The 27,779-nt window shown below is 47.7% G+C and overlaps 2 protein-coding genes across 2 annotated transcripts in view; one reads left to right on the top strand and one right to left on the bottom strand.

The window, feature by feature from the left end:
* Positions 1 to 19,774, bottom strand: part of vps16 (vacuolar protein sorting 16 homolog) — a 33,510-nt gene extending 13,736 nt beyond the window's left edge. Inside the window, exons 1-13 of the mRNA XM_034113507.1 lie at positions 19,594 to 19,774; positions 19,182 to 19,270; positions 16,437 to 16,528; positions 15,635 to 15,763; positions 10,199 to 10,343; positions 9,686 to 9,801; positions 9,490 to 9,612; positions 8,747 to 8,802; positions 8,576 to 8,665; positions 7,318 to 7,489; positions 2,678 to 2,809; positions 2,367 to 2,494; positions 487 to 522 (exon numbers count right to left, since the gene is read on the bottom strand). Coding sequence (XP_033969398.1) covers positions 487 to 522; positions 2,367 to 2,494; positions 2,678 to 2,809; positions 7,318 to 7,489; positions 8,576 to 8,665; positions 8,747 to 8,802; positions 9,490 to 9,612; positions 9,686 to 9,801; positions 10,199 to 10,343; positions 15,635 to 15,763; positions 16,437 to 16,528; positions 19,182 to 19,270; positions 19,594 to 19,643 — 1,358 coding nt within the window. The 5' untranslated portion in view covers positions 19,644 to 19,774. The remainder of the gene's footprint in view (positions 1 to 486; positions 523 to 2,366; positions 2,495 to 2,677; positions 2,810 to 7,317; positions 7,490 to 8,575; positions 8,666 to 8,746; positions 8,803 to 9,489; positions 9,613 to 9,685; positions 9,802 to 10,198; positions 10,344 to 15,634; positions 15,764 to 16,436; positions 16,529 to 19,181; positions 19,271 to 19,593) is intronic.
* A 2,021-nt stretch (positions 19,775 to 21,795) lies between these two features.
* Positions 21,796 to 24,726, top strand: cavin2b (caveolae associated protein 2b; the record flags this gene model as incomplete). The annotated part of the gene is given in 3 exon segments (XM_034113513.1): positions 21,796 to 22,079; positions 23,867 to 24,007; positions 24,625 to 24,726. Coding segments are annotated over 3 exon segments (456 nt in total), but the record flags the coding sequence as incomplete, so codon positions are not given.
* Positions 24,727 to 27,779: the final 3,053 nt, after the last annotated feature.

Genomic DNA, 27,779 nt, shown 5'->3' with positions numbered 1-27,779 from the left:
ATAGACACACAGGTAAGAGACAGACGGGTAGAGACAGACAGGTGAGAGACAGACAGGTAGAGACACACAGGTAAGAGACAGACAGGTGAGAGACAGACAGGTAGAGACACACAGGTAAGAGACAGACAGGTAGAGACAAACAGGTGAGAGACAGACAGGTAGAGACAGACAGGTGAGAGACAGAAAGGTAGAGACAGACAGGTAGAGACAGACAGGTAGAGACAGACAGGTGAGAGACAGAAAGGTAGAGACAGACAGGTAGAGACAGACAGGTAGAGACAGACAGGTATAGACACACAGGTAAGAGACAGACAGGTGAGAGACAGACGGGTGAGAGACAGACAGGTGAGAGACAGACAGGTGAGAGACAGACAGGTGAGAGACAGAAAGGTAGAGACAGACAGGTAGAGACAGACAGGTAGAGACAGACAGGTGAGAGACAGAAAGGTAGAGACAGACAGGTAGAGACAGACAGGTTGGACTCACCTGTCTATTAGCACCTGGAGAGTCATCTGTTTGAATCTGAGGTCAGAGGTCAAGGATCAAATTGCATCAGGTGATGACATCACTACAGGTAACAGACTGCACTACATGTCCCATGATGCACCTGTGAGTGAGGCTAGCTACAGGTAACGGACTACAGTTCCCATGATGCCCTTTGTTAGACGATACTGTACGTCAGTGGGGATAATTGCAGGTAACGGACTACAGTTCCCATGATGCCCTTTGTTAGACGATACTGTACGTCAGTGGGGATAATTGCAGGTAACGGACTACAGTTCCCATGATGCCCTTTGTTAGACGATACTGTACGTCAGTGGGGTTAACTACAGGTAACGGACTACAGTTCCCATGATGCCCTGTGTTAGACGATACTGTACGTCAGTGGGGATAATTGCAGGTAACGGACTACAGTTCCCATGATGCCCTTTGTTAGACGATACTGTACGTCAGTGGGGTTAACTACAGGTAACGGACTACATGTCCCATGATGCCCTTTGTTAGACGATACTGTACGTCAGTGGGGTTAACTACAGGTAACGGACTACATGTCCCATGATGCCCTTTGTTAGACGATACTGTACGTCAGTGGGGTTAACTACAGGTAACGGACTACAGTTCCCATGATGCCCTGTGTTAGACGATACTGTACGTCAGTGGGGATAATTGCAGGTAACGGACTACAGTTCCCATGATGCCCTTTGTTAGACGATACTGTACGTCAGTGGGGTTAACTACAGGTAACGGACTACAGTTCCCATGATGCCCTGTGTTAGACGATACTGTACGTCAGTGGGGATAATTGCAGGTAACGGACTACAGTTCCCATGATGCCCTTTGTTAGACGATACTGTACGTCAGTGGGGTTAACTACAGGTAACGGACTACATGTCCCATGATGCCCTTTGTTAGACGATACTGTACGTCAGTGGGGTTAACTACAGGTAACGGACTACATGTCCCATGATGCCCTTTGTTAGACGATACTGTACGTCAGTGGGGTTAACTACAGGTAACGGACTACAGTTCCCATGATGCCCTGTGTTAGACGATACTGTACGTCAGTGGGGATAATTGCAGGTAACGGACTACAGTTCCCATGATGCCCTTTGTTAGACGATACTGTACGTCAGTGGGGTTAACTACAGGTAACGGACTACATGTCCCATGATGCCCTTTGTTAGACGATACTGTACGTCAGTGGGGTTAACTACAGGTAACGGACTACATGTCCCATGATGCCCTTTGTTAGACGATACTGTACGTCATTGGGGTTAACTACAGGTAACGGACTACAGTTCCCATGATGCCCTGTGTTAGACGATACTGTACGTCAGTGGGGATAATTGCAGGTAACGGACTACAGTTCCCATGATGCCCTGTGTTAGACGATACTGTACGTCAGTGGGGATAATTACAGGTAACGGACTACAGTTCCCATGATGCCCTTTGTTAGACGATACTGTACGTCAGTGGGGTTAACTACAGGTAACGGACTACAGTTCCCATGATGCCCTTTGTTAGACGATACTGTACGTCAGTGGGGATAATTGCAGGTAACGGACTACATGTCCCATGATGCACCTGTGTTAGATGATACTGTACATCAGTGGGGATAACTACAGGTAACAGACTACAGTTCCCATGATGCACTATAAATGAGGCTAACTACAGGTAACAGACTACAGTTCCCATGATGCACTATAAATGAGGCTAACTACAGGTAACAGACTACAGTTCCCATGATGCACTATAAATGAGGCTAACTACAGGTAACAGACTACAGTTCCCATGATGCACTATAAATGAGGCTAACTACAGGTAACAGACTACAGTTCCCATGATGCACCTGTGTTAGAGGATACTGAGTGTGGGTGAGAGGCAGACCCACGCTGCTCTCTCTCACTGAGTTCAGAACCCTCAGCTCTCTGCAGGTCAGAACAAACGGGTCGGGAACAAAGTCCGTCAGGAAGCACTTCCCAAAGGACGCTGCCTACAACACAGAACAATAACTCAGAACAACAACAACAACTCAGAACAACAACTCAGAACAACAACTCAGAACAACAACAAAGCACAACAATAATACAGAACAACAATTCGGAACAACAAATTACAACAAACACGGTTCTACTAGAGAACAACAACACAGATTTATACCTGAGATAGAACTCACCCTGAGCAGGTCCTTCTGGGTAATGGAGTCGTACTCGTGTCCTGCCGCCTCCACACACTGACGGACTGCTTCTCCCAGCATGCTTTGCTCCTTTATCTCCCTCAGGTACTCATCAGCCTTCTGACTGGACTTCTACAGAGAGACAGACAGGTAGACAGTCAGACAGACAGGTAGACAGTCAGACAGGTAGACAGTCAGACCGACAGGTAGACAGTCAGACAGGTAGACAGTCAGACCGACAGGTAGACAGTCAGACCGACAGGTAGACAGTCAGACAGACAGAGAGACAGTCAGACAGGTAGACAGTCAGACAGGTAGACAGTCAGACAGGTAGACAGTCAGACAGGTAGACAGTCAGTCAGGTAGACAGTCAGACCGACAGGTAGACAGTCAGACAGGTAGACAGTCAGACAGACAGGTAGACAGTCAGTCAGACAGGTAGACAGTCAGACAGGTAGACAGTCAGACCGACAGGTAGACAGTCAGACAGGTAGACAGTCAGACCGACAGGTAGACAGTCAGACAGGTAGACAGTCAGACCGACAGGTAGACAGTCAGACCGACAGGTAGACAGTCAGACCGACAGAGAGACAGTCAGACAGGTAGACAGTCAGACCGACAGGTAGACAGCCAGACCGACAGGTAGACAGTCAGACCGACAGGTAGACAGTCAGACAGGTAGACAGTCAGACCGACAGGTAGACAGTCAGACAGACAGGTAGACAGTCAGACAGACAGGTAGACAGTCAGACCGACAGGTAGACAGTCAGACCGACAGGTAGACAGTCAGACAGACAGGTAGACAGTCAGACAGACAGGTAGACAGTCAGACAGGTAGACAGTCAGACAGACAGGTAGACAGTCAGACAGACAGACAGACAGTCAGACAGACAGGTAGACAGTCAGACCGACAGGTAGACAGTCAGACAGGTAGACAGTCAGACCGACAGGTAGACAGTCAGACCGACAGGTAGACAGTCAGACAGGTAGACAGTCAGTCAGAAAGAGAGTCAGACAGACAGGTAGACAGAAAGGCAGACAGTCAAGACAGGTAGACAGTCAGGTAGACAGTCAGACCGACAGGTAGACAGTCAGACAGGTAGACAGTCAGTCAGAAAGAGAGTCAGACAGACAGGTAGATAGTCAGACAGGTAGACAGTCAGACAGACAGGTAGACAGTCAAGACAGGTAGACAGTCAGACAGACAGGTAGACAGTCAAGACAGGTAGACAGTCAGACAGACAGGTAGACAGTCAGACCGACAGGTAGACAGTCAGACCGACAGGTAGACAGTCAGACAGGTAGACAGTCAGTCAGAAAGAGAGTTAGACAGACAGGTAGATAGTCAGACCGACAGTCAGACAGAAAGGCAGACAGTCAAGACAGGTAGACAGTCAGACAGGTAGACACTCAGACAGAGACAGTTAGACAGGTAGACACTCAGACAGACAGGTAGACAGTCAGACAGACAGAGAGACAGTCAGACAGGTAGACAGTCAGACCGACAGGTAGACAGTCAGACCGACAGGTAGACAGTCAGACAGGTAGACAGTCAGTCAGAAAGAGAGTCAGACAGACAGGTAGATAGTCAGACAGGTAGACAGTCAGACAGACAGGTAGACAGTCAAGACAGGTAGACAGTCAGACAGACAGGTAGACAGTCAAGACAGGTAGACAGTCAGACCGACAGGTAGACAGTCAGACCGACAGGTAGACAGTCAGACAGGTAGACAGTCAGTCAGAAAGAGAGTCAGACAGACAGGTAGATAGTCAGACAGGTAGACAGTCAGACAGACAGGTAGACAGTCAAGACAGGTAGACAGTCAGACAGACAGGTAGACAGTCAGACCGACAGGTAGACAGTCAGACAGGTAGACAGTCAGTCAGAAAGAGAGTTAGACAGACAGGTAGATAGTCAGACCGACAGTCAGACAGAAAGGCAGACAGTCAAGACAGGTAGACAGTCAGTCAGACAGGTAGACACTCAGACAGACAGGTAGACAGTCAGACCGACAGGTAGACAGTCAGACAGACAGGTAGACAGTCAGACAGGTAGACAGTCAGACCGACAGGTAGACAGTCAGACCGACAGGTAGACAGTCAGACAGACAGGTAGACAGTCAGACAGACAGGTAGACAGTCAGACCGACAGGTAGACAGTCAGACAGACAGGTAGACAGTCAGACCGACAGGTAGACAGTCAGACAGGTAGACAGTCAGTCAGAAAGAGAGTCAGACAGACAGGTAGACAGAAAGGCAGACAGTCAAGACAGGTAGACAGTCAGGTAGACAGTCAGACCGACAGGTAGACAGTCAGACAGGTAGACAGTCAGTCAGAAAGAGAGTCAGACAGACAGGTAGATAGTCAGACAGGTAGACAGTCAGACAGACAGGTAGACAGTCAAGACAGGTAGACAGTCAGACAGACAGGTAGACAGTCAAGACAGGTAGACAGTCAGACAGACAGGTAGACAGTCAGACCGACAGGTAGACAGTCAGACCGACAGGTAGACAGTCAGACAGGTAGACAGTCAGTCAGAAAGAGAGTTAGACAGACAGGTAGATAGTCAGACCGACAGTCAGACAGAAAGGCAGACAGTCAAGACAGGTAGACAGTCAGACAGGTAGACACTCAGACAGAGACAGTTAGACAGGTAGACACTCAGACAGACAGGTAGACAGTCAGACAGACAGAGAGACAGTCAGACAGGTAGACAGTCAGACCGACAGGTAGACAGTCAGACAGGTAGACAGTCAGTCAGAAAGAGAGTCAGACAGACAGGTAGATAGTCAGACAGGTCGACAGTCAGACAGACAGGTAGACAGTCAGACCGACAGGTAGACAGTCAGACAGGTAGACAGTCAGTCAGAAAGAGAGTCAGACAGACAGGTAGATAGTCAGACAGGTAGACAGTCAGACAGACAGGTAGACAGTCAGACAGACAGGTAGACAGTCAGACCGACAGGTAGACAGTCAGACCGACAGGTAGACAGTCAGACAGGTAGACAGTCAGTCAGAAAGAGTCAGACAGACAGGTAGATAGTCAGACAGGTAGACAGTCAGACAGACAGGTAGACAGTCAAGACAGGTAGACAGTCAGACAGACAGGTAGACAGTCAAGACAGGTAGACAGTCAGACAGACAGGTAGACAGTCAGACCGACAGGTAGACAGTCAGACCGACAGGTAGACAGTCAGACAGGTAGACAGTCAGTCAGAAAGAGAGTCAGACAGACAGGTAGATAGTCAGACAGGTAGACAGTCAGACAGACAGGTAGACAGTCAAGACAGGTAGACAGTCAGACAGACAGGTAGACAGTCAAGACAGGTAGACAGTCAGACAGACAGGTAGACAGTCAGACTGACAGGTAGACAGTCAGACCGACAGGTAGACAGTCAGACAGGTAGACAGTCAGTCAGAAAGAGAGTTAGACAGACAGGTAGATAGTCAGACCGACAGTCAGACAGAAAGGCAGACAGTTAAGACAGGTAGACAGTCAGTCAGACAGGTAGACACTCAGACAGAGACAGTTAGACAGGTAGACACTCAGACAGACAGGTAGACAGTCAGAGAGACAGTCAGACAGGTAGACAGTCAGACAGGTAGACAGTCAGACCGACAGTCAGACAGAAAGGCAGACAGTCAAGACAGGTAGACAGTCAGACAGACAGGTAGATAGTCAGACAGGTAGACAGTCAGACATGTAGACAGTCAGACAGGTAGACACTCAGACAGACAGGTAGACAGTCAGACAGAGAGACAGTCAGACAGGTAGACAGTCAGACAGGTAGACAGTCAGACATGTAGACAGTCAGACAGGTAGACACTCAGACAGACAGGTAGACAGTCAGACAGAGAGACAGTCAGAAAGGCAGACAGTCAGACAGAAAGAGAGTCAGACAGACAGTCAGACAGACAGGTAGATAGTCAGACAGGTAGACGATCAGACGGAGAGACAGTCAGACAGGTAGACAGTCAGACAGACAGTCAGTCAGACAGGTAGATAGTCAGACAGGTAGACGATCAGACGGAGAGACAGTCAGACAGAGAGTCAGTCAGACAGAGAGTCAGTCAGACAGAGAGTCAGTCAGACAGGGAGTCAGTCAGACAGGGAGTCAGTCAGACAGGGAGTCAGTCAGACAGACAGACAGTCAGACAGACAGACAGACAGGGAGTCAGTCAGACAGAGAGACAGTCAGACAGGGAGTCAGTCAGACAGGGAGTCAGTCAGACAGACAGACAGACAGGGAGTCAGTCAGACAGAGAGACAGTCAGACAGGGAGTCAGTCAGACAGGGAGTCAGTCAGACAGGGAGTCAGTCAGACAGAGAGACAGGGAGTCAGTCAGACAGAGAGTCAGTCAGTCAGTCAGACAGAGAGACAGTCAGACAGGGAGTCAGTCAGACAGAGAGTCAGTCAGACAGACAGACAGACAGGGAGTCAGTCAGACAGAGAGACAGTCAGACAGGGAGTCAGTCAGACAGGGAGTCAGTCAGACAGACAGACAGGGAGTCAGTCAGACAGAGAGTCAGTCAGTCAGTCAGACAGACAGTCAGTCAGACAGTTAGACAGAGAGACAGTCAGTCAGTCAGACAGACAGTCAGTCAGTCAGTCAGACAGACAGTCAGACAGACAGGTACCTGGTACTCCCGGTGGGCCTCCAGCAAAAGAGCTCCAGGAGCCATGGAGGCAATCTTGAAGATCTCCTGACAGACGAGAGGAACCTCCTGAAGGAGTTCCTGCTGAGAGGAGCTGAGGATCCGGACCCCGTCCAATTCTCCCACCAGAACACAGGGTTCCTCTATCGGGAACCTGGTCAGAGGTCAAGGTTCACAGCGGAGAACCAGAGAACCATTAAAACAACAAGAAGCTTAAAGAGCTCCAGGAGAAGCCTACTGAAGTCCAGGAGAACCCTAATGAGGTCCAGGAGAACCCTACTGAGGTCCAGGAGAACCCTACAAGGTCCAGGAGAACCCTAATGAGGTCCAGGAGAACCCTACTGAGGTCCAGGAGAACCCTACAAGGTCCAGGAGGACCCTAATGAGGTCCAGGAGGACTCTACAAGGTCCAGGAGGACCCTAATGAGGTCCAGGAGGACTCTACAAGGTCCAGGAGAACCCTACTGAGGTCCAGGAGAACCCTAATGAGGTCCAGGAGAACCCTAATGAGGTCCAAGAGAACCCTAATGAGGTCCAGGAGAACCCTACTGAGGTCCAGGAGGACCCTAATGAGGTCCAGGAGGACTCTACAAGGTCCAGGAGAACCCTAATGAGATCCAGGAGGACTCTACAAGATCCAGGAAAACACTAATGAGGTCCAGGAGGACTCTACAAGGTCCAGGAGAACCCTAATGAGGTCCAGGAGAACCCTAATGAGGTCCAGGAGAACCCTACAAGGTCCAGGAGGACCCTAATGAGGTCCAGGAGGACTCTACAAGGTCCAGGAGAACCCTAATGAGGTCCAGGAGGACTCTACAAGATCCAGGAAAACACTAATGAGGTCCAGGAGGACTCTACAAGGTCCAGGAGAACCCTACTGAGGTCCAGGAGAACCCTAATGAGGTCCAGGAGAACCCTAATGAGGTCCAAGAGAACCCTAATGAGGTCCAGGAGAACCCTACAAGGTCCAGGAGGACGCTAATGAGGTCCAGGAGGACTCTACAAGGTCCAGGAGAACCCTAATGAGGTCCAGGAGGACTCTACAAGATCCAGGAAAACACTAATGAGGTCCAGGAGGACTCTACAAGGTCCAGGAGAACCCTAATGAGGTCCAGGAGGACTCTACAAGGTCCAGGAGAACCCTAATGAGGTCCAGGAGGACCCTACAAGGTCCAGGTACCCTAATGAGTTCCGGTCCAAACTGGTTTGTGGTTCTATTCTGAAATGGTCTAAAGGATACTGGATGTTGTCCTGACGGACTCCAACCACCATCAGCAGTTTGTCCCACAGCAGAACCACAGACGGCTGCTGACTCTTTGGCCTGCGACACCTGGACAGGTATAGACAGGTACAGAGGGTGAGACAAGTGAGAAAGGTGAGAGGACAGACAGGTAGACAGACAGGTACGTACCAGACCATCTGTTGGGGGGGCTTTGTGTTCTTGGTGTCCACTTCATTCAGTTTGTCCTGCAGACACAGAAGCACCTGTCAATCATACAGACCCCGCCCCCTCACCACCTGTCAATCACCCACACAGACCCCACCCCCTCACCTCCTGTAAATCACCCATACAGACCCCACCCCCTCACAACCTGTCAATCACCCACACAGACCACACCCCCCCACGACCTGTCAATCACACAGACTCCACCCCCTCACCATCTGTCAACACAGACTCCACCCCCTCACTACCTGTCAATAACACAAAGTCCACCCCCTCACCACCTGTCAATAACACAGAGTCCACCCCCTCACGAGCTGTCAATCACACAGACTCCACCCCCTCACCACCTGTCAATAACACAGAGTCCACCCCTCACCACCTGTCAATAACACAGAGTCCACCCCCTCACCACCTGTCAATAACACAGAGTCCACCCCCTCACGACCTGTCAATCACAAAGACTCCACCCCCTCACCACCTGTCAATAACACAGAGTCCACCCCCTCACCACCTGTCAATCACAAAGACTCCACCCCCTTACTACCTGTCAATAACACAGAGTCCACCCCCTCACCACCTGTCAATCACAAAGACTCCACCCCCTCACTACCTGTCAATAACACAGACAATCGCGCCGCCCCCGCACCACCTGTTAATCACCGCCCCGCCCCCTCACCCCTGTCAGATCAGGCCACTAATTGGTCGCTCACCTGAAGGTGGGAGGGGCCTGTCCACAGGTGTCCGGTCTCTGTGAACAGAGCCAGGTATTTGTAGCTGAAGGAGACGGACATGTGGATGATGCTGCCAGACTGAGGACCCAGACCTGGAGGACTCTGAGAGACAGACAGGTAGTTAGTGACGTGTCTCACCTGTCTGTGTACCTGTCTGTGTCTCTGACCGTCTCACCACCGCGGTGCAGGATGTGTTGTCCAGGATGTAGAGATCCGGTCCGGTGGACAGCAGGACTTTAGTCTGCCGGTCCTGGGTCAGAACCAACCAGCAGACAGGCTTCCCCTGGAGACCTGGAGAACACAGGTGAGAGGGAGACAGGTGAGAGGGGGACAGGTGAGAGGGAGACAGGTGAGAGGGAGACAGGTGAGAGGGAGACAGGTGAGAGGGAGACAGGTGAGACAGGTGAGAGGGAGACAGGTGAGAGGGATAAAGGTGAGAGGGAGACAGGTGAGAGGGGGACAGGTGAGAGACAGGTGAGAGGGAGACAGGTGAGAGGGAGACAGGTGAGAGGGAGACAGTTGAGAGGGGGACAGGTGAGAGGGAGACAGGTGAGAGGGAGACAGGTGAGAGGGAGACAGGTGAGAGGGAGACAGTGGAGAGACAGGTGAGAGGGAGACAGGTGAGAGACAGGTGAGAGACAGGTGAGAGACAGGTGAGAGAGAGACAGACAGGTAGGTGGACCCTCACCTGGGACCTCAGGTAACCTCCGGAGCTTTAGGTCGTCGATGTTGGTTGCCAAGGTGAATCGTGAGGAACCCGTTACTATGGCAACCCCTGTTCCATAAGGAGAGTGGAACACCTGGGCCTCCAACACCTGAGACTGAACCACTTCCTGTTTACAGAGAGAGAGACAGGTAAGGACCATGCATGTATAAAGAGAACCGGAGTAACTCTGTTACTACTGTACATCCACAGAGTACCTGTCTCACCCTACTGAACATCCACAGAGTACCTGTCTCACCCTACTGAACATCCACAGAGTACCTGTCTCACCCTACTGTACATCCACAGAGTACCCGTCTCACCCTACTGTACATCCACAGAGTACCCGTCTCACCCTACTGTACATCCACAGAGTACCTGTCTCACCCTACTGTACATCCACAGAGTACCTGTCTCACCCTACTGAACATCCACAGAGTACCTGTCTCACCCTACTGAACATCCACAGAGTACCCGTCTCACCCTACTGAACATCCACAGAGTACCCGTCTCACCCTACTGAACATCCACAGAGTACCTGTCTCACCCTACTGAACATCCACAGAGTACCTGTCTCACCCTACTGTACATCCACAGAGTACCTGTCTCACCCTACTGAACATCCACAGAGTACCTGTCTCACCCTACTGAACATCCACAGAGTACCTGTCTCACCCTACTGAACATCCACAGAGTACCTGTCTCACCCTACTGAACATCCACAGAGTACCTGTCTCACCCTACTGAACATCCACAGAGTACCTGTCTCACCCTACTGTACATCCACAGAGTACCTGTCTCACTCTACTGAACATCCACAGAGTACCTGTCTCACCCTACTGAACATCCACAGAGTACCTGTCTCACCCTACTGAACATCCACAGAGTACCTGTCTCACCCTACTGTACATCCACAGAGTACCTGTCTCACCCTACTGTACATCCACAGAGTACCTGTCTCACCCTACTGAACATCCACAGAGTACCTGTCTCACCCTACTGTACATCCACAGAGTACCTGTCTCACCCTACTGAACATCCACAGAGTACCTGTCTCACCCTACTGAACATCCACAGAGTACCTGTCTCACCCTACTGTACATCCACAGAGTACCTGTCTCCCCCTACTGTACATCCACAGAGTACCTGTCTCACCCTACTGAACATCCACAGAGTACCTGTCTCCCCCTACTGTACATCCACAGAGTACCTGTCTCACCCTACTGTACATCCACAGAGTACCTGTCTCACCCTACTGAACATCCACAGAGTACCTGTCTCACCCTACTGAACATCCACAGAGTACCTGTCTCACCCTACTGTACATCCACAGAGTACCTGTCTCACCCTACTGAACATCCACAGAGTACCTGTCTCACCCTACTGTACATCCACAGAGTACCTGTCTCACCCTACTGAACATCCACAGAGTACCTGTCTCACCCTACTGAACATCCACAGAGTACCTGTCTCACCTTACTGTACATCCACAGAGTACCTGTCTCACCCTACTGTACATCCACAGAGTACCTGTCTCACCCTACTGTACATCCACAGAGTACCTGTCTCACCCTACTGTACATCCACAGAGTACCTGTCTCACCCTACTGAACATCCACAGAGTACCTGTCTCACCCTACTGTACATCCACAGAGTACCCGTCTCACCCTACTGTACATCCACAGAGTACCCGTCTCACCCTACTGTACATCCACAGAGTACCCGTCTCACCCTACTGAACATCCACAGAGTACCCGTCTCACCCTACTGAACATCCACAGAGTACCCGTCTCACCCTACTGAACATCCACAGAGTACCCGTCTCACCCTACTGAACATCCACAGAGTACCCGTCTCACCCTACTGTACATCCACAGAGTACCCGTCTCACCCTACTGTACATCCACAGAGTACCCGTCTCACCCTACTGTACATCCACAGAGTACCCGTCTCACCCTACTGAACATCCACAGAGTACCCGTCTCACCCTACTGAACATCCACAGAGTACCCGTCTCACCCTACTGTACATCCACAGAGTACCCGTCTCACCCTACTGTACATCCACAGAGTACCCGTCTCACCCTACTGAACATCCACAGAGTACCCGTCTCACCCTACTGAACATCCACAGAGTACCCGTCTCACCCTACTGAACATCCACAGAGTACCCGTCTCACCCTACTGTACATCCACAGAGTACCCGTCTCACCCTACTGTACATCCACAGAGTACCCATCTCACCCTACTGAACATCCACAGAGTACCCGTCTCACCCTACTGAACATCCACAGAGTACCCGTCTCACCCTACTGTACATCCACAGAGTACCTGTCTCACCCTACTGTACATCCACAGAGTACCTGTCTCACCCTACTGTACATGGGCATGTTTCCTTTTGAGGTGGAGGAACATTACGGGACACCATGTGTAGCTGTTGAGACAAATTGCTCGTGTTACCGCCCTTACATGCTAACCTCTTATTGCACTTTTGGCAACGAGCATTGTCCACATCGAGACGGGTACATTAAGGACACGTTAAGGACTCGTTAAGGACTCGTTAATGGCTTGTTAAGGACTCGTTAAGGACACGTTAATGACTCGTTAAGGGCTCGTTAAGGACACGTTAATGACTCGTTAAGGGCTCGTTAAGGGCTCGTTAAAGGCTCGTTAAGGACTCTTAAGAACTCGTTAAAGACTTGTTAACCTGTTCCACTCTGAGCCTGTTTTTCAGGTCTCAGGCTCGAAAATGACATTCCCAGAACAAATGACCATATCTTCCCTTCTAAAAGGGTTAAATTAATAATCTTTTCTCAAAGTAATGATAAACCTGTGAGTTGGATGTAGAAGTGTCAGAATCAATATAAATGTTTTTTATTTTAAAGAAAATTCAGATTTTACATAGTAAAAAACTGTAAATTATAGTGTCCGTCCAAAAATTATTTTTTACAGATAGTGAAAACTACCCTTGGATGATGGGTTAGTAGACTAAAAGCTTTAGGAATCCAAAGTACAACATATAATAAGTACCCTGTATCAAGATTGATGCAAAACAAGTGAAATTTGACCTTTTTAGAGAGATTTAGCCAAAAAACTGGGCCATCTGGGGTCATTTGGGTGGATTTGACCTATCTCTGGCCCCCCTTGCTCGATCTGGTTGGTTGACATACCCTTGTGACCGTTAGAGCCAATAGAATCGAAGGAGGAGAATCACATAGACACACATTGTAAAGAAAAAATGTTGCCGCTTCGCGTGTGGAAAGCGAAACTAAACTGGAGGAATGTCTCCTTCTGGAGTTTGGAAACTAAAACGCAGTTGTATTGCTTATGGATTATCAGAAATAATTTCAAAGAAGGCACAGACACATAGGATGAACCTATGGATTAACTGCAGCATCGTTTTTTTATCGTTTTAATGCCATTGAAGACCACTTTTGACCAAGGTAAGTCATATTTACATGTTTAGCTTCTTAGCTCCACATGTGATGATGTACGCTTTCGTTGATAGCGTCGCGAATGTTTATCACTGAGTGTTGAGGTGGGCACCGTTAGATTCAGTGTCTCCAGGACACCAAAAAATAGTGTTTGGTTGTGCATCTAGGATAAGTAATAAGGGAGTTCTGAGTGAGTTTATGTGCCTTTGTCGGTCCCGTTTTTTCGATCGAGGCTAATTCAGAGGCTGAGTGCTAGCATTGTGGGGTTTTTTTGAAAAAAAAAATTAAAAAGATCAGTTAGCTGAGTTTCTTCCCGTTACATGGATATAACACATTCATAGTTTTATTCAATATTAAGATTCCTTAGACGTTGTTTCCTGCAAATGACGCGTTTATCCGCCCGGTACCGGGGGGAAGGCGTGAAACAGGTTAAGTCAGCGTCAGCTAAATGCAAAGTAATGTAATGTTAAAGACTCGTTAAGAACTAGTTAAAGACTCGTTAAGAACTAGTTAAAGACTAGTTAAAGACTAGTTAAGAACTAGTTAAAGACTCGTTAAGAACTAGTTAAAGACTAGTTAAAGACTAGTTAAGAACTAGTTAAAGACTCGTTAAGAACTAGTTAAAGACTCGTTAAAGACTCGTTAAAGACTAGTTAAAGACTCGTTAAGAACTCGTTAAAGACTCGTTAAGAACTTGTTAAAGACTTGTTAAAGACTAGTTAAGAACTAGTTAAAGACTCGTTAAGAACTCGTTAAAGACTAGTTAAAGACTAGTTAAGAACTAGTTAAAGACTCGTTAAGGACTCGTTAAGGGCTCGTTAAGGACTCGTTAAGGACACGTTAATGACTCGTTAAGGGCTCGTTAAGGACACGTTAATGACTCGTTAAGGGCTCGTTAAGGGCTCGTTAAAGGCTCGTTAAGGACTATTAAGAACTCGTTAAAGACTTGTTAAGTCAGCGTCAGCTAAATGCAAAGTAATGTAATGTTAAAGACTCGTTAAGAACTAGTTAAAGACTCGTTAAGAACTAGTTAAAGACTAGTTAAGAACTAGTTAAAGACTCGTTAAGAACTAGTTAAAGACTCGTTAAGAACTCGTTAAAGACTTGTTAAAGACTCGTTAAAGACTAGTTAAAGACTCGTTAAGAACTCGTTAAAGACTCGTTAAGAACTTGTTAAAGACTTGTTAAAGACTAGTTAAGAACTAGTTAAAGACTCGTTAAGAACTCGTTAAAGACTAGTTAAGAACTAGTTAAAGACTCATTAAGGACACGTTAAAGACTCGTTAAGAACTCGTTAAAGACTCGTTAAAGACTCGTTAAAGACTCGTTAAGAACTCGTTAAAGACTCGTTAAGAACTCGTTAAAGACCTCGTTAAAGACTCGTTAAAGACTCGTTAAGAACTCGTTAAAGACTCGTTAAAGACTAGTTAAAGACTTGTTAAAGACTTGTTAAAGACTTGTTAAGAACTCGTTAAAGACTCGTTAAAGACTCGTTAAAGACTCGTTAAGAACTCGTTAAAGACTCGTTAAAGACTAGTTAAAGACTTGTTAAAGACTTGTTAAGAACTCGTTAAAGACTAGTCAAAGACTAGTTAAAGACTCGTTAAGAACTAGTTAAAGACTTGTTAAAGACTCGTTAAGAACTCGTTAAAGACTAGTTAAAGACTAGTTAAGAACTAGTTAAAGACTTGTTAAAGACTAGTTAGACTTGTTAAAGACTCGTTAAAGACTCGTTAAGAACTCGTTAAAGACTTGTTAAAGACTAGTCAAAGACTAGTTAAAGACTCGTTAAGAACTAGTTAAAGACTTGTTAAAGACTAGTTAAAGACTCGTTAAGAACTCGTTAAAGACTTGTTAAAGACTTGTTAAAGACTTGTTAAGAACTCGTTAAAGACTCGTTAAAGACTCGTTAAAGACTCGTTAAGAACTCGTTAAGAACTCGTTAAAGACTCGTTAAAGACTCGTTAAAGACTAGTTAAGCGAGTTACCTGTCCCATGCTGAAGTGTCTCTTGAAGGTCCCGAAGACGTCGTAGATCAGAACCGATCCATCCTCCTGAACCAATAGCAGCTCATCACTCACCGTCCAGCCCACCTGGACCACTGGACCACTCTTCCACTGGAGACAGGTGAGAGACAGGAGGGAGACAGGTGAGAGGGAGACAGGTGAGAGAGAGACAGGTGTGAGACAGACAGGTGAGAGACAGACAGGTGAGAGACAGGTGAGAGACAGGTGAGAGGGAGACAGGTGAGAGAGAGACAGGTGGGAGACAGGTGAGAGAGAGATGAGAGACAGGTGGGAGAGAGGAGAGAGACAGGTGAGAGACAGGTGAGAGACAGGTGAGAGGGAGACAGGAGGGAGACAGGTGAGAGACAGGTGAGAGGGAGACAGGTGAGAGAGAGACAGGTGGGAGACAGACAGGTGAGAGACAGACAGGTGAGAGACAGGTGGGAGACAGGTGAGAGACAGGTGAGAGAAGTGGGAGACAGGTGAGAGGAGACAGGTGAGAGAGACAGGTGGGAGACAGGTGAGAGAGAGATGAGAGACAGGTGGGAGAGAGGAGAGAGACAGGTGAGAGACAGACAGGTGAGAGACAGGTGGGAGACAGGTAAGAGAGAGACAGGTGGGAGACAGATGAGAGACAGACAGGTGAGAGAGAGACAGGTGAGAGACAGGTGAGAGACAGATGAGAGACAGACAGGTGAGAGAGAGACAGGTGAGAGACAGGTGAGAGACAGACAGGTGAGAGAGAGACAGGAGAGAGACAGGTGAGAGACAGACAGGTGTTTACCGGGAAGCTGGCGATGGAGACTCCAGATGCAGAATAAATCTCCAGCTGAGGACGAGAACTCGGGGAACGTCTGTGAGGTTCTCTGAGGAGAGCTGAGAGAGACAGGTGAGACAGGTAAGACAGACAGGTAGAGACTAGGGATGGGAATTTGAAAGCAAATGTATATTTGAATATTCGATCCCCAAAAAAAACGGTTAACCGAAATGTACATATCCTATAAAAAATATAAAAAAATAAATGTGGGAAAACATTTTGCAAAGAAAAATGTAAAACATTTTTAATTTTGAAAACTAAATAAATACATGTTCAAATAAGTATAGAAACCAAGTCGAATCTGTCAAATGTATTGAACTGGTGATCACAGTTTGAACAGTTGACAGCTTTCATGCTTAAAACATAACTTGGTTTTGAAATGAAAGAGGGATCATACAGGAACAACAGAACGGGTTAGGGTAACGTAACCCTATCACGACAGAGATCAACCTGTAACAGGGTTAGGGTAACGTAACCCTATCACAACAGAGATCAACCTGTAACAGGGTTAGGGTAACGTAACCCTATCACGACAGAGATCAACCTGTAACAGGGTTAGGGTAACGTAACCCTATCACGACAGAGATCAACAACCTGTAACAGGGTTAGGGTAACGTAACCCTATCACGACAGAGATCAACCTGTAACAGGGTTAGGGTAACGTAACCCTATCACGACAGAGATCAACCTGTAACAGGGTTAGGGTAACGTAACCCTATCACGACAGAGATCAACAACCTGTAACAGGGTTAGGGTAACGTAACCCTATCACAACAGAGATCAACCTGTAACAGGGTTAGGGTAACGTAACCCTATCACGACAGAGATCAACCTGTAACAGGGTTAGGGTAACGTAACCCTATCACAACAGAGATCAACCTGTAACAGGGTTAGGGTAACGTAACCCTATCACAACAGAGATCAACCTGTAACAGGGTTAGGGTAACGTAACCCTATCACAACAGAGATCAACCTGTAACAGGGTTAGGGTAACGTAACCCTATCACGACAGAGATCAACCTGTAACAGGGTTAGGGTAACGTAACCCTATCACAACAGAGATCAACAACCTGTAACAGGGTTAGGGTAACGTAACCCTATCACGACAGAGATCAACCTGTAACAGGGTTAGGGTAACGTAACCCTATCACAACAGAGATCAACCTGTAACAGGGTTAGGGTAACGTAACCCTATCACGACAGAGATCAACCTGTAACAGGGTTAGGGTAACGTAACCCTATCACAACAGAGATCAACCTGTAACAGGGTTAGGGTAACGTAACCCTATCACAACAGAGATCAACCTGTAACAGGGTTAGGGTAACGTAACCCTATCACAACAGAGATCAACAACCTGTAACAGGGTTAGGGTAACGTAACCCTATCACGACAGAGATCAACCTGTAACAGGGTTAGGGTAACGTAACCCTATCACAACAGAGATCAACCTGTAACAGGGTTAGGGTAACGTAACCCTATCACAACAGAGATCAACCTGTAACAGGGTTAGGGTAACGTAACCCTATCACAACAGAGATCAACCTGTAACAGGGCCTATCACAGAATGCAGCTATTCAATACTCATTCTTCTTTAAGAATATGAGCATGTCTACTCAGGGGAGAGGCGGGTGCGGAGGCGATTCACAATCAGGCCAGCTGTAGAGAAGACCCTCTCAGCTGGAATGTGGGCATAAGATGAGGGTTGAGTCTGCGTGATCTGCGTGTAGGGAGGGGCAGCAGCCATATCATTAGTTAGAACTAGATCTGATGGATTTGGACATAAACGCGAGTGAAGTACCGGACGAGAGAGAGAGAGAGATCAGCACCTGCAGCTCTGCCCGCTGTGAGGGACCGGTGAGCGGAGCAAAACACACCTTTAGACCAAACACACTGAGCTGTCGTATACATTGAATTATTCCATTTGATCTTATGTTATCAATTTAGGCACCCCTCCCAAAAAATACAATATTCTCATATTCCAATACCTGAATCATTTCGAATATTCAATTAATCGTTCCCATCCCTAGTAGAGACAGACAGGTAGAGAGAGACAGGTGAGACAGACAGGTAGAGAGAGACAGGTGAGACAGACAGGTAGAGAGAGACAGGTGAGACAGACAGGTAGAGAGAGACAGGTGAGACAGACAGGTAGAGAGAGACAGGTGAGAGAGACAGGTGGAGAGAGACAGGTGAGACAGACAGGTGGAGAGAGACAGGTGAGACAGACAGGTAGAGAGAGACAGGTGAGACAGACAGGTAGAGAGAGACAGGTGAGACAGACAGGTGGAGAGAGACAGGTGAGACAGACAGGTGGAGAGAGACAGGTGGAGAGAGACAGACAGGTGAGACAGACAGGTAGAGAGAGACAGGTAGAGAGAGACAGACAGGTGAGACAGACAGGTGGAGAGAGACAGACAGGTGAGACACAGGTGGAGAGAGACAGGTAGAGAGACAGGTAGAGAGAGACAGACAGGTGAGACAGACAGGTGGAGAGAGACAGGTAGAGAGAGACAGGTAGAGAGAGACAGGTAGAGAGAGACAGGCAGGTAGAGAGACAGGTGAGACAGACAGGTAGAGAGAGACAGACAGGTGAGACAGACAGGTAGAGAGAGACAGGTGAGACAGACAGGTAGAGAGAGACAGGTGAGACAGACAGTTAGAGAGTTGGTGTGCGTCTCAGTGTGTGTATATAATGTGTGTGTGTGTGTCACCTATAGGTCCTCCGTACGGCGCTGCAGCCACCAGACTGTCTCTCAGTCCGTCCCTCAGAGACCAGGACATCTCATACAGCTCTGTCTTACTGCACACACACACACACACACACACACACACACACACACACACACACACACACACACACACACACACACACACCACACACACACACACACACACACACACACACACACACACACACACACACACACACACACACACACACACACACACACACACACACACACACACACACACACACACACACACACACACACACACACACACACACACACACACACACACACACACACACACACACACACACACACACACACACGGTTAGCATGTTGCTACAGGAGCTAGCAGCTACAGGAGGTAAACCGGTGTAAAGCGGAACACACTGACCGGTAGAAAGCCTCTCCCAGCGGGTTCCAGTTGGCCGTGATGAACGACATGTCTCCGGTTTAGATTAGAGATTATTAGAGAATATTAGAGAATATTAAAGAATATTAAAGATGATTTAATGGTTTTATAAACCGCAGCAGCAGTCAGCTGATCCGCTGCTGCTAAAGACAGATCACATGACCCGCCGCTTCTTCTTCTTCTGTGATAAACACAGCAGAGACAGCAGCGCCCCCTGGAGGCCAGTGTGGGTCATAGAAGAGTAACAGTCAGGAATATATGTTGTTCAAATATTCACGTTTATTATATTAAAATAAATATATATTATATACAAATATGAATAGGGTTTTTATTTTAAACCTCATCAGCCTTATGAGATGTAAAAGTATAAAAAATGTATTAAACATAAAAAATAAAACATAACTTAAAACAAAAAATTAAGAAATGTTTTCAACACATGTTATTTTAATCATTCCTGACCCCCTCTCAATAACAGTTAAAGGAAGCCCCCCCCCCCTTCAACATTGTGTTGGGAGCTTCCTGTTTCCACTGACACTACCTGAGGAAACCATGGCCGATTCTCAATGTCGAGTATACCTGATGCAGAGCCACTATTTCAAGTATACTAAGTCATTGAGTGGCGCCGAAGGAACCACTGAGGAGCCACTGAGGAACCACTGAGGAACCACTGAGGAGCCACTGAGGAACCACTGAGGAGCCACTGAGGAACCACTGAGGAACCACTGAGGAGCCACTGAGGAACCACTGAGGAACCACACCACTGAGAAGCCACTGAGGAGCCACTGATGAACCACTGAGGAACCACAACACTGAGAAGCCACTGAGGAGCCACTGACTGAGGAGCCACTGAGGAACCACTGAGGAACCACTGAGGAACCACAACACTGAGAAGCCACTGAGGAGCCACTGAGGAGCCACTGACTGAGGAGCCACTGAGGAGCCACTGACTGAGGAGCCACTGAGGAACCACACCACTGAGAAGCCACTGAGGAGCCACTGAGGAGCCACTGAGGAGCCACTGACTGAGGAGCCACTGAGGAACCACTGAGGAACCACTGAGGAACCACACCACTGAGAAGCCACTGAGGAGCCACTGATGAACCACTGAGGAACCACACCACTGAGAAGCCACTGAGGAGCCACTGACTGAGGAGCCACTGAGGAACCACTGAGGAACCACTGAGGAACCACACCACTGAGAAGCCACTGAGGAGCCACTGATGAACCACTGAGGAACCACACCACTGAGAAGCCACTGAGGAGCCACTGACTGAGGAGCCACTGAGGAACCACTGAGGAACCACTGAGGAACCACACCACTGAGAAGCCACTGAGGAGCCACTGACTGAGGAGCCACTGAGGAACCACTGAGGAACCACTGAGGAACCACACCACTGAGAAGCCACTGAGGAGCCACTGAGGAACCACTGAGGAACCACACCACTGAGAAGCCACTGAGGAGCCACTGACTGAGGAGCCACTGAGGAACCACTGAGGAACCACTGAGGAACCACACCACTGAGAAGCCACTGAGGAGCCACTGAGGAACCACTGAGGAACCACACCACTGAGAAGCCACTGAGGAGCCACTGACTGAGGAGCCACTGAGGAACCACTGAGGAACCACTGAGGAGCCATCATACTAACAACACTATGGGAACAATATATATATATATATATATATATATATATATATATATATATATATATATATATATAGGTTAGGAACTAGTGTTAAATAAAGAGTTACATTATATCATGTATAAGTTCTGTGAGGAAAGGGGGGAGGAAAGGGGGGAGGAGGAAAGGGGGGAGGAAAGGGGGGAGGAAAGGGGGGAGGATCTGAGTCTCATGTTTGTGAGGTGAAGTCATCTGGAAGGATCCCCCCCTCTCTCTACACACACAAACAGACCCGCCCGTCGTCATGGTAACCCCCCCCCCCCCCCCCCCCGCTGCAGCAGTTAACCCTTTCAGCTCTAAACTCACTTCCTGTTTGTGTTTCTATAGAACCATTATAGATAACATCATAGACAACATTATAGACAACATCATAGATGTATAACTGAGTGTGTGGTGTTGTTCTCTGGTTAGTCAGCCTCAGTAACGCAGCAGGAACACCGAGGCAGCAGAGGGGGGGGAAAGGGTTAAAGGTGTGGACAGGAAAGTTTCCTCTGAGCGGCCAATCAGAGCGCAGCACACTCTCACACACACTCACACACACACACCCAGAAGCAGTCAGTCTCTCTCAATCCGTCATGGTGACCACGGAGCCCCACCAGAGCCAGGACCTGCTCCCCCCCCCCAGCCTGGAGCTGCTGGACTCCCCCGGTCCCCTGGCCGGGCTGAGTCCCCCCTCGGACCCCGAGGCCCTGGGTCAGGGTCCGGTGAATGCCATCACCGTCCTCACGCTGCTGGACAAACTGGTCAACATGCTGGACGCCGTGCAGGAGAACCAGAACAAGATGGAGGTGAGGGGGGGGGGGGGGGGGGGACTAACTAAACTAAAGACAGGGAAACTTTACAAACCAGACCCCACCCTGAAAATATGCCATGTGACGTGTTCAGGGCTGTGGAAACTCTCTGACAGGATATCTGTAGCTGACTCTGAGTCAGGCTAGTGTTCAGGTCTGTAGAAACTCTCCCTATAGAAACTCTCTGACAGGATATCTGTAGCTGACTCTGAGTCAGGCTCGAGTTCAGGTCTGTAGAAACTCTCCCTATAGAAACAGCTCTCAGGAAACAGCAGATTAAGTCCACAGAAACAACATGAAGGCCGCTCCGATGTGCGTTACTAAGACTCTGCACACCAGACTGCAGTCAGAAAACAGCAGATTCACTTCAGTCTCCGGGTGTTGGTGGTCTGGGATCTGTTTCTGGGTTCAGATCAGTTTCTGGGATCTGGGTCTAGGATCTGTTTCTGGATCTGTTTCTGTCGGAGTCAGCTGACGCCCTGCAGATGTTGCTGCGTCGCTGCATTCCTCACATGTTGGTCTCATGAATGCTGAGAGGAAAACTCTGAGAGGATTCTTAACATTCAGCTGCTACTTTTATCCTAAGCCTCTTCCAATAAGTCCAACAGGAAGAACCAGAACCCTGCAGGATCACTTCCTGTCTGTAAACAGATTCATGCTACTGCGTTAGCTTAAAGTGCTGCGTACACAAGACAGTTTTGATTATATAAATCAGTAAAGATTCAAACTATCTTTATGACATGTCAGAGCTGCTGCTGGCTCTCACCAAGAGTCAGAGCTGCTCTCACCAAGAGTCAGAGCTGCTATCCGTCATTTTGACAGATTGGAACAAACTCAGAACAGCGCCAAAGCTTCCCCGCAGCGGGGCTCCGGTGTTATGCATGCCCGCCAAAAAGCAAATGATATTGTTTCCAAACCTAACTTTGCCGTACAAATCATTGAAATGTCTGGGAGGTTATGCTTTACGCTGTGGCGCGCTCCCGCGAGGTGCAGTGGGCATGCATAACACGGCATAACACGGCATAACACGGCATAACACGGCATAACACGGCATTACACGGCATTACACGGCATAACACGGCATAACACGGCATTACACGGCATAACACGGCATAACACGGCATAACACGGCATTACACGGCATAACACGGCATAACACGGCATTACACGGCATAACACGGCATAACACGGCATTACACGGCATAACACGGCATAACACGGCATAACACGGCATAACACGGCATTACACGGCATAACACGGCATAACACGGCATAACACGGCATAACACTGGTGCTAACAGTTCACGAGCGTGCTCTCCCCCCCCCGTTGACAGTTCACGAGTGTGCTCTCCCCCCCCCCCGTTGACAGTTGTGTACAGACCAACGGGTAATAATGAATTTTGACGGAAATGTTACGAGCCTGCCCGTCACAATGACGGGCAGCAAAAAAGTCTAGCGCAACCTCTGGTGTTGATTGTTAGGTCCCTGATGCTCTGGTCTCTGATTGGTTGTTGTCTGGTCTCTGATTGGTCATTGTCTGGTCCCTGATGCTCTGGTCTCTGATTGGTTGTTGTCTGGTCTCTGATTGGTTGTTGTCTGGTCTCTGATTGGTTGTTGTCTGGTCCCTGATGCTCTGCTCCCTGATTGTCTGGTCCCTGGTCCCTGATGCTCTGGTCTCTGATTGGCTGCTACCTGATGTTACCTGATGCCCTGGTCTCTGATTGGCTGTCGTCTGGTCCCTGATGCTTTGGAATCTGATTGGCTGTTACCTGATGTCCCTGCAGGTGCACCAGGTGGAGATGGAGGGTGTGGTGCGGGGGATCCAGGCTGATATGACGAAACTGTCAAAGAGCCACAGCCACACGTCCAACACCGTCAGCAAGCTGCTGGACAAGAGCCGCAAGCTGTCCGTCACCATGAAGGAGGTAACCATGGAGACACACTGTAATACACCTGTTACATCCTGCTGCAGTCTCACCTGTGTGTCTCACCTGTCTGTCTCTCACCTGTCTGTCTCACCTGTGTGTCTCACCTGTCTGTCTCACCCGTGAGTCTCTCCTGTCTGTCTCTCACCTGTCTGTCTCTCACCTGTCTGTCTCACCTGTGAGTCTCACCTGTCTGTCTCTCACCTGTCTGTCTCACCTGTGTGTCTCACCTGTCTGTCTCACCTGTCTGTCTCTCCTGTCTGTCTCTCACCTGTCTGTCTCACCTGTCTGTCTCACCTGTGTGTCTCACCTGTCTGTCTCTCCTGTCTGTCTCACCTTTGAGTCTCACCTGTGTGTCTCACCTGTCTGTCTCTCACCTGTCTGTCTCACCTTTGTGTCTCACCTGTCTGTCTCACCCGTGAGTCTCACCTGTCTGTCTCACCTGTGTCTCACCTGTCCGTCTCACCCGTGAGTCTCACCTGTCTGTCTCTCACCTGTCTGTCTCTCACCTGTCTCACCTGTGTGTCTCACCTGTCTCATAGTGTCTCACCTGTCTGTCTCTCACCTGTCTGTCTCTCACCTGTCTCACCTGTGTGTCTCACCTGTCTCTCTCTCAGGTGAGGGATAAGATGGAGCGTCAGGGTGTGCAGGTGAGGAAGCTGGAGGCTAACCACGCCCACCTGGTGAACAGGAACCAATTCAAGGTGCTCATCTTCCAGGTGAGGGGGGGGGGCTCTCTCTAACAGGTGAGGGGAGGCAGCTCTCTCTAACAGGTGAGGGGGGGGGCAGCTCTCTCTAACAGGTGAGGGGGGGGGCAGCTCTCTCTAACAGGTGAGGGGGGGCAGCTCTCTCTAACAGGTGTGGGGGCGCAGCTCTCTCTAACAGGTGGGGGGGGGGCAGCTCTCTCTAACAGGTGAGGGGGGGCAGCTCTCTCTAACAGGTGAGGGGGGGCAGCTCTCTCTAACAGGTGGGGGGGGGCAGCTCTCTCTAACAGGTGAGGGGGTAGCTCTCAGCTGTTGACCTTATTTGGTCGTGAGCTGCAGGAAGGCAGCAGTCTGTCCTGTTTTCTGGTTGTCATGGTTACCACAGAGTGAGCTGTGATGAGGTCAGAGGCAGATGATCTGTGTGTGTGTGTGTGTGTGTGTGTGTGTGTGTGTGTGTGTGTGTGTGTGTGTGTGTGTGTGTGTGTGTGTGTGTGTGTGTGTGTGTGTCACCAACACTCACACAAATGAAAAGAGAGAACATGCTGATATTTGGCAAAAAATGTCAGCATGTTATATATTTAACCTGCGGTTCCTTTAACCCGAGTAGAGGTTGCTTTAACCCGAGTAGAGGTTGCTTTAACCCGAGTAGAGGTTCCTTTAACCCGAGTAGAGGTTCCTTTAACTTGAAGTTCAGGTTGCTTTAACCCGAGTAGAGGTTGCTTTAACCCGAGTAGAGGTTCCTTTAACCCGAGTAGAGGTTGCTTTAACCCGAGTAGAGGTTCCTTTAACTTGAGTTCAGGTTGCTTTAACCCGAGTAGAGGTTCCTTTAACCCGAGTAGAGGTTCCTTTAACCCGAGTAGAGGTTCCTTTAACCCGAGTAGAGGTTCCTTTAACTTGAGTTCAGGTTGCTTTAACCCGAGTAGAGGTTCCTTTAACTTGAGTTGGGTTTCTTTTAACCTGAGGTTCCTTTAACTTGAGTTCAGGTTCCTTTAACCCGAGTAGAGGTTCCTTTAACCCGAGTAGAGGTTCCTTTAACTTGAGTTCAGGTTGCTTTAACCCGAGTAGAGGTTCCTTTAACCCGAGTAGAGGTTCCTTTAACTTGAGTTCAGGTTGCTTTAACCCGAGTAGAGGTTCCTTTAACCCGAGTAGAGGTTCCTTTAACTTGAGTTCAGGTTGCTTTAACCCGAGTAGAGGTTCCTTTAACCCGAGTAGAGGTTCCTTTAACCCGAGTAGAGGTTCCTTTAACTTGAGTTCAGGTTGCTTTAACCCGAGTAAAGGTTCCTTTAACCCGAGTAGAGGTTCCTTTAACCCGAGTAGAGGTTCCTTTAACTTGAGTTAAACCCTGAGCCTGTTTTTCAGGTTTCAGGCTCGAAAATGACATGCCCAGAACAAATGACTATAACTTCACTTCTAAAAGGGTTAAATTAATAATCTTTTTTCTCAAAGCAAGGTTCCATCTGTGAGATGGATGTAGAAGTGTCAGAATCAATATAGATGTTTCTGTGTCAGAGTCAATTCAGATGGAACATTGTAAAAAAAGGTAAATTCTTACCTCCGCCTAAAAAACCCATTACTAGTGAAAACCACCCTTGGATGATGGGTTAGCAGACTAAAAGCTTTAGGAATCCAAAATACAACATATAATAAGTACCCTGTATCAAGATTGATGCAAAACAAGTGACATTTGACCTTTTAGAGAGGTTTATAAAAATAAAAATAAAAATAATATGAAATCTCTGTTTTTTACATAAAAATGCAATGATGGATTATCAGTAATCCTTTCAAAGTGACACAGACACATTGGATTAACCTATGGATTAACCTATGGATTAACCTGTGGATTAACCTATGGATTAACCTATGGATTAACCTATGGATTAACCATTGGATTAACCTATGGATTAACCTATGGATTAACCTGTGGATTAACCTATGGATTAACCTATGGATTAACCTATGGATTAACCATTGGATTAACCTATGGATTAACCATTGGATTAACCTATGGATTAACCTATGGATTAACCATTGGATTAACCATTGGATTAACCTATGGATTAACCTATGGATTAACCATTGGATTAACCTATGGATTAACCATTAGATTAACCTATGGATTAACCATTGGATTAACCTATGGATTAACCATTGGATTAACCTATGGATTAACCTATGGATTAACCTATGGATTAACCATTGGATTAACCTATGGATTAACCTATGGATTAACCATTGGATTAACCTATGGATTAACCATTGGATTAACCTATGGATTAACCATTGGATTAACCTATGGATTAACCTATGGATTAACCTATGGATTAACCATTGGATTAACCTATGGATTAACCTATGGATTAACCATTGGATTAACCTATGGATTAACCTATGGATTAACCTATGGATTAACCATTGGATTAACCTATGGATTAACCATTGGATTAACCTATGGATTAACCATTGGATTAACCTATGGATTATCCTATGGATTATCCTATGGATTAACCTATGGATTAACCATTGGATTAACCTATGGATTAACCATTGGATTAACCTATGGATTAACCATTGGATTAACCTATGGATTAACCTATGGATTAACCTATGGATTAACCATTGGATTAACCTATGGATTAACCATTGGATTAACCTATGGATTAACCTATGGATTAACCTATGGATTAACCATTGGATTAACCTATGGATTAACCATTGGATTAACCTATGGATTAACCATTGGATTAACCTATGGATTAACCTATGGATTAACCATTGGATTAACCTATGGATTAACCATTGGATTAACCTATGGATTAACCTATGGATTAACCTATGGATTAACCATTGGATTAACCTATGGATTAACCATTGGATTAACCTATGGATTAACCATTGGATTAACCTATGGATTAACCATTGGATTAACCTATGGATTAACCTATGGATTATCCTATGGATTAACCTATGGATTAACCTATGGATTATCCTATGGATTAACCTATGGATTATCCTATGGATTAACCTATGGATTAACCTATGGATTATCCTATGGATTAACCTATGGATTA

The sequence above is a fragment of the Trematomus bernacchii genome, unplaced genomic scaffold (assembly GCF_902827165.1).
Source record: "Trematomus bernacchii unplaced genomic scaffold, fTreBer1.1, whole genome shotgun sequence".
Lineage (NCBI taxonomy): Eukaryota > Metazoa > Chordata > Actinopteri > Perciformes > Nototheniidae > Trematomus > Trematomus bernacchii.
This window is presented reverse-complemented; position numbering and strand designations above follow the sequence as displayed.